General features: G+C 33.5%; 1 protein-coding gene across 2 annotated transcripts; it reads left to right on the top strand.

Annotated features, from left to right (window-relative positions):
- Nucleotides 1–241: 241 nt before the first annotated feature.
- On the top strand, nucleotides 242–6,518 carry LOC114412106. 2 transcript variants are annotated; one of them, XM_028375890.1, is made up of 6 exons: nucleotides 242–520; nucleotides 1,193–1,326; nucleotides 4,119–4,859; nucleotides 4,955–5,924; nucleotides 5,998–6,189; nucleotides 6,277–6,518. In XM_028375890.1, the coding sequence occupies exons 3-6, from the start codon at nucleotides 4,132–4,134 to the stop codon at nucleotides 6,439–6,441; spliced, it is 2,055 nt and encodes a 684-aa protein (XP_028231691.1). In that variant the 5' UTR covers nucleotides 242–520; nucleotides 1,193–1,326; nucleotides 4,119–4,131; the 3' UTR covers nucleotides 6,442–6,518. The 2 variants fall into 2 exon arrangements, with proteins under 2 accessions (XP_028231691.1, XP_028231690.1); XM_028375889.1 differs by lacking the exon at nucleotides 1,193–1,326.
- Nucleotides 6,519–7,711: the final 1,193 nt, after the last annotated feature.

Here is a 7,711-nt window from a genome sequence, read left to right as displayed (position 1 = left end):
TCATTCCTCTCCATTAAAGCATTATTCATATTTTTCAATAAAAAAATATTAACATTTTCATTTAATAAAAATTATTAACATTTACGTTCAAAAATATATCTTATATTTTTGTCTAATCCAATCAAAATTACTACACCGATCATCATTTAATGACAAATTCGTTAGTTGGTTTGTGTCATTAAACTATTTTATTAAGTTAACAACCATTTAAATTTTAATCTTTCAAGTTACACCTTTAAAAATACAAAAGTGACTAGGAAATACTTCTCCTCCCCGAAAGACCCTGAGTTGCTCTCAGTTTCATTGAGCCGTATTCCTGTCTGTTCTATCCTTCATTTCAATCTTCAACCACGAACCCAACCCTAGCGGCAAGCCCGTTTCTAAGCCTCGCCGGCGCACAACCCTGGCCCCTTTCTCAATCTCGCCGGCCCACTCCCTCTCTGAATCTCGACGGCGTAACCGTAGTTGGAGTTGTTTGAACGGAGACACGTGCAGAGTTGGAGCCGTTCGTCGAGTTCAGGTACTTAATTGCAAGAATTTGGGCTGTCAAAATTGCTGACTTAAACGGCTGCATTATGCTGTAAAAAATTGCAAACGTTCAATGGGCCTTTCCTTTCTCCTCTTTTTCGTTAGGACTTAGGAGGCAAGGCTCGGGGGATTGTTTTTGTGACTTTTCTGTTTGATTGTTTGTGTGAAACTTGTTTGATTGGTGCACCTGTATTTTATAAATTGGACCTATCCTTATTTCGTTGTCATCCTCCTCCTACTGGTTTATTGTGCGTGTGAAATTTGTTTGATTGCCAATTATTATTTTCTGCTAGTGGTTTGGAACTTGTAAAGCTTTAGATGCTATGAGTAGTTCACCATTGGTTCTGTTTAGATGCTGTTAGTAGTTCACTAATGCTAATATGAAAATTCTAATATTGAAATAATAATGGATCGGTTGTTCAGTAATGGTGATATGAAAATCTTGTCCAATACTTCCTACTTATAAGCAGATTTTCTTAAAAGTACAAAGGTGATTCTTGGTCCTTTACTTTTGAGATTTTTATTTTAATTAATTGTTCTGTATCTATGTATTTTAGAAGGCATCAAAGCATGACAACTACTATCGTGGATTGTTGATGTCAGCTTTATAGAGTTTTTATTGCTGTCCTAATCTGGATTTGTTTTTTCTGTAATCTTTCGTAAGGGCAAGTGTTTTCCCTTGGATGATCTTGGTGCATTTTTCAAATTATGAATGCAACACTAGAGGTCAGTCACTCATTTGTTAAGTTGAGGGAATTGCCCAAGAACTAAAGTTATTTACTTGTCATCCTATGTAAGGTGAGCACTAAGCATCATTTCATCTGTTAGTATTTAGTAACCGTGCATAGATCGATTTCCCCCCATCGATGCCTCTTAACAGTGATTGGCTAAGATGTTTTAAAAGATAGCCATTGACATCGATGGTTGATACCAAGGCTAAGGGATGGATAAAGACTAGTTCTTTTGGGGTGCAAATCAAGACTTAGGAATTATGATATTCACTAAAGAGAGACTAGGGATATAGGAGAGAGAATGAATAAAAATGATTTTTTTGATGTTTGATTGATTGATGAACAAAACAAGGAGAGAATTTTTCCTCCAAGGGTTTCCCCTTTAACAAAAGGCTTCCTGTTTTACAACTGAGCTATTGCTTGTTTATGAAATACTAACGGATCTGAATGCCCCTCTTCTACCCGTCTCCTACTATTTAAGCTAAATCCCTAATTACCTACTCTTGACCACTTTAACTGTGCATACTGTTGTAAGACTACTCTAACTGACCATTCTCTGTGCCCCATCAAGTTCCTTCTTACAACCCCTTATGATTTTTATTTTTTTTCCTTTTCCTTGAATAAGGAGTAAAATATGATTTAGGGCTCGGGTGTAGTTTTATGGACTGACTTTTAAATCACGCTGGCTAAACATTATCTGGCTAAATGCAGCAAGTAATCTGTTTTTTTTTATTTTAATGAAGGGTATAATACTTGTACATTATTAGGTATTCAGTATGAACTTTTTTTTTTTTTTTTTACATTTCCCTCTTATTTGATCAACCATGCTAGATAGCAATATTGTTAAAAACCAGACCATAATAGCTGGTTACTGTGAACCTGATATGCCTTTAGGTCAAACACTATCCAGCTCTTAATCACATTTTCAAAAACCGCAAATTGAACTGGTTGGACAATCAAAACCAGGATTCTGATGTTTTGTGGTTCAATCTCTGCTTCTGGTTGTAAAAAAAGTCCCTTAACCTAAATACTGGGTATGAGCATCTTGCAATATTATTGGTGATAGGCCAAGTTCTAAATTAGGAAGTTGTAATTTTATCAGGAAGATATTAGACAGCTTTTTTTAGTTTTATTTTTTAATTAATTAATTATATGTTATGGTTTATATATTTATAGTGATTTATAGGTTATGTGATGGACTTGTAGAAGGCAATTAAGGTGTCAATTTGTTATTTCTAGTGTTTTGAAGGAGGAAACTCCTTATTAGGGGGAAAACCTGTTTGTTGATGATGTTTATACTCAAATTTGGCCTAAAACCCACATTATTTCTATAATTTATTAAGAATTCAGTGCGTTTATTTCTTGAGTCCAACAACAGGTGCTGTCATGTTTCTACTGTAGTTATTTTTTTAATTAAATTGCCTGATGATCATGTCTTAGTTCCCCTTTGATAGAATACTAGTTGATAAACCAATCAAATATAATGCTGAGCACAAATTACATTCAATACAGCAATACACTTGGTGTCCCAGATACAAAAGTCTCTTACAAAGAGTATTCTCTATCCAAAAACTTCAAATAGCAACACCTGCCTCATTACACAACTTAGTGAACTTACTATCAAATCTACCCCAATACATCAATGCTATCAATTATTTCTATGAATAACCATCATCAAGGCAATTTCTCATTCTAATACAGAATAACTAATGCAAAATAAGTTATTTTCTATCACATAATTATTAATGCATTACTTCTCCTACCCTTTAACTGCCAACATTACAGTTATTATTACACTTATATCTAGTAATATTTGACTGCTCATGACAACTATTATCATCCCATCACTCTATGCATATGAACAAAAGATATATATACTGGCAATCTCTTCATCTACCACTGGATATGATTGCTCAAGTCACCTTTAGAAATTCCAAAATTTCATCCTTCACGGACAATATATATAGATAACAATAGCAATTCTTTTTCAAATTCAATTTTTAAATGAGTTACATCAACGTGTTGAGGGGCCTTTTACTGCATTGTCTTGGTAGTTTTTCTCTAAAATGGGGAATGAATACTAACCAAACACTAAACATACTTTGATGTTCTTCAGAATTTGTTTTTCAAGATCTATGAACACAAACTTGTCCTTGTTCCAAGTGAAGATTTTTTGCTTTATTATGTAAAAGTTGTAGCGGAATTTTATTTTTTGTATGCCAATTTTCTTTAACATTTACTTCCTTTGCTTAGGCTTTGAAGGATAATGTAACAAAAAAAAAAAAATCTAAAACATTTATGCCAGCTTGTGGAAAACAATAGATGTTGTGCAGTTTGATTTGGATTGTTGTACTATGACTTGTCAGGTTGCCACTTTCATAATTTTGAAGCTTCTCAAAATACCTACATCAATCTCCAACTCGTAGATGCACATAGAATAAATTATAGTTTGAACTGGCTTCACCATTTGTTTAATTATTTTGTAGTGATTTTATCTTCAAGAGTTCATACGCATTTCTGCTGGGTGTGCATGAGTTGGGTGGTCTGTAAATCATACAGTTCAAGTTGATCCATATGTTGAATATCAACATACAAATCAACTGATCCGTATAAGCGTTATGGATGAAGTTGATCCATAAGCTTATACGGATTTTGAATTTGTAACATTTATTTAAGTTTATTTTTTTTTTAATTATTACTTTGTTTGTATTGTCATTTTAAAAAATAATTTAATTGTTTATACGTGTAGAATGATATAGGGTTTTTGTATTTTACTAATCATGAGTTATTGTGATTGACAGTAAAAGATTAGTTGTATTATATGCATATTGCGGTTACTAATCATGAGTTATTATGTAGAGTTTTGTATTATATGGATGCAAGAAGTGCATGTCGTTCTTCCATTAGAAGAAGTGATACTGAAATGCAACATCTAATAAAGCTTCTTGAACGGGATCAATATATTTATTGGCATAGATTAAAGGATAAAGACGTGGTACGTGATATCTTTTGGTGTCACCCTGATACAGTGAAGTTAGTCAATGCATGTAATTTGGTATTTTTTATAGACAGTACCTACAAAACAAACAGGTACAAACTCCCACTACTTGATTTTGTTGGGGTGACACCAACAGGGATGACATTCTCTGCTGGTTTTGCATATCTGGAGGGTGAACGTCTTAATAATGTGGTATGGGCTTTAAAACGATTTCGAGGTATATTTTTAAGACGCGATGCCCTTCCTGGAGTTATTGTGACTGACAGAAATCTAGCATTGATGAATGCAGTGAAAACTGTATTTCCTGAGTGTACAAATTTGTTGTGCAACTTTCACATAAATAAGAATATCAAGGCTAAATGTAAATCATTAATTGGTTCAAAACATGCTTGGGAGTATGTCATGGATGCCTGGGGAAGTTTGGTTGATTGTCCTTCTGAGCAACAGTTCGATGAATGCCTGAAAAAGTTTGAAATGGCTTGTTCACCTTGGCCAATGTTTGTTGATTATGTCAACGAAACATGGATAATCCCACACAAGAAAAAATTTGTTACTGCTTGGACAAATAAGGTGATGCACTTAGGAAACACAACAACAAACAGGTATGAAAATGTTCAATTATTTCTATTAACGTTGATGAATTGATGGAATTTTATTGTTGTATATGTTTATTGTTATTTGTGTATTTGAAATGTAGGTTTGAATCTGCTCACTGGGCTTTAAAAAGAATGTTACAGAATAACCTTGGAGACTTATGCAGTGTCTGGGATGTCATGAACAACATGATGACGCTGCAGCACACTGAAATTAAAGCATCCTTTGAAACAAGTACACATGTAGTTGGATATGTCTTTAAAAAAACCTTATACAAGAGACTTCTTGGAATGATTTCAAGATATGCTTTAAATCAGATTGCTGCTGAGTTTGAGCGTGTACATTATGCTGGCAAGAATCCTTCCACTTGTGGTTGTGTTATGAGAACTACACACGGTCTTCCTTGTGCATGTGAACTATCTAAATATGTTCTTGGTTGCATCCCATTAGATTCAATTCATATGTTTTGGAGGAGACTCAATTTTTCAGATCAAGGGTTATCTATGTTCGAAGTGAGCATCAAGGAAGAGATAGAAATCATATTTAAAAGATTTGAAGAACTTGATGTTTGTGGTAAGTTAATGCTGAAGAGTAAACTTCGGGAAATTGCATACCCTGATCAAAATTCTATGTGTCATCCTCCAGCAAAGGTTAACACAAAAGGTGCACCGAAGAAATCGATGAACAGAAATCCAAGGTCAACAAAGCGTGATCCATCTTACTGGAAGTATGTAGATGCTTTTCATTCTGTGCAAAATAGCAATTCGTCAGTGAGGCATAGTGTATCATCTTCTTATCAGCCCAATCCAAGAAGGATCATGCCTATGTTGGACCAATTTCAGTCATTTATCCAGGATTTCATTGATAACATTGTGGATGTCAAACCTGACAGAAACTGTGGATATCGATCGGTTGCTAGTTTATTAGGTATGGGTGAAAACTCTTGGTCGTTGGTCTGCAATCATCTGCTTAAAGAACTTGACAAATTTTCAAATGACTATATTAAGCTCTTTGGTGGCATGGACAGATTTAAGGAATTAAGGATGTCACTACTTGTTGATGGGTTAACCAAGGTATGTAATTTATGTTTTGTTTTTAAGAGTTAACTTTAAAATTAATTTTGACGTGTATATTTGTTTCATTCAGGTGAATATGGATAAGTGGATGGATATAATCGACATGGGATATGTTATTGCATCAAGGTATAATGTAATCCTTGTATTATTGTCTCAACAGCAAAGCATGACATTTTTTCCTCTTAGAAGTCAACCACCCACAGATTCCTCAGTGCATCGCATAATTTGTGTCGGTCACGTCTATAACAATCATTTTGTTCAGGTGCATTCTAGATATATAACGTTATTTTTAAATTTATGCAATCAGTTGTCTACGGTTGAGTTAATATTGTTTTTGCATGTACAACAGGTTTATTTAAAAGACTGTTGTCCTTTACCGCCTGTATCATTGTTATGGTCTAGGAATTGTTATCCTCAAGCAAAACATTGGCCAACTTTATATATTAGTAGAATGCAGCATTACCAAAGCTTCATGATGTTCAAAAGAGACTATGTTGATATAAATGAAGACTGAACATGTACCTTTTAATGGTTGATTGTTATGAATTTTAATATCACATTAGAGTTATATGTCTTTGTATATTTGTTGAATTAAGTTTGAACACATTAATTTTAACATATAGAATTAGTCCCTTAATTATATTTTAAGATTTAACTTGGTTTCTTAATTTTTTAATGTATGCATGTATGATAAATTGTTGTCTGAGTTGACAACACATTGTGAAATGCATGCGTATTAACATAAAGCGTGACAGGACATTGTTAGACTTAACATAAACAGAAATCATATGCACGCGTATCTATTTTAAAAAAAAAATTGAAGCAATGATCGTGAAAATCATTTATATGTATGACACACTCGAGCATTGTAAAAAATCACACATTTTCTTCCAATCCAATTCTTAGAACAAAGTATGACATTCTTGTGAGAAATAAGCAGTCAGACAATTGTGAACTTGACATTAGGTTTTATTTTTTCAAATTGATCAATTATTCACAATGACAGTGATGTTTATTTTCAAACTTTTACTCCAGTACCTATTCGAGTACCTAACGCTTGTGATTTTCAAACGTTAAAAATCAAAATACATAATATCCTTCAGTTAATCGACAAACAATATTTGGATGAAATTTACTATTGGTAGCCATTCACAGATATAGGTAACTAATTTCGCTTTCGATGTATGCAACTAAAAAATGATGATAATATTAACACAATGTTAAAGTGTAATCATCAATTTTCATGTGTTGGACCAATTGAGTTATTATGCACCACTGGTAGAACACCAGATGGTATATAGGTGGAACATGTCACGCCAACATGAATTTGTTGGTTACTCGTTCAGAGGAAAAAATCCCAAAAAAGTTTGACATTCCTTCCAGATGTACCATGGATGAACGGAAGGATTTGATCAAACAAGTTACGCCTCATGGGATCCCCCCGTACGATATTCATGAAACACAAACGGCAAAGCGATTATTTTTTTGACAACCAAGTCACCATGAGTATTTAGATAAAATTATCAAATTCGAAATTATTGAACTGAAAATCAACAATGACGTGCTAAAGGTCTTAGTGCAGTCTAACTACCGGAAACAATTTTGGCCAATAGAAATTTTAGCTATTTTTAGTAAACATGTGAAAATGGAAAATGACGTGTCCTTGTCACAAATTTAGCATTACTTAGTTGTAGTATTTCATGTCAATTTTATTTCTTTCCACTGTGTTGAAGTTAATGTAATGTTTGAATTCATGTCTATTATGGAGTGAAATCGTATGATTA

Source organism: Glycine soja, chromosome 5 (assembly GCF_004193775.1).
Source record: "Glycine soja cultivar W05 chromosome 5, ASM419377v2, whole genome shotgun sequence".
Lineage (NCBI taxonomy): Eukaryota > Viridiplantae > Streptophyta > Magnoliopsida > Fabales > Fabaceae > Glycine > Glycine soja.
This window is presented reverse-complemented; position numbering and strand designations above follow the sequence as displayed.

Excerpts from the sequence above, each read along its gene's own strand:
- LOC114412106 (XM_028375889.1), top strand. The coding sequence starts at position 4,132 with ATGGATGCAAGAAGTGCATGTCGTTCTTCCATTAGAAGAAGTGATACT. Across the intron at positions 4,860-4,954 it reads GGAAACACAACAACAAACAG|GTTTGAATCTGCTCACTGGG; the intron begins GTATGAAAATGT and ends TTTGAAATGTAG. Across the intron at positions 6,190-6,276 it reads ATAACAATCATTTTGTTCAG|GTTTATTTAAAAGACTGTTG; the intron begins GTGCATTCTAGA and ends CATGTACAACAG.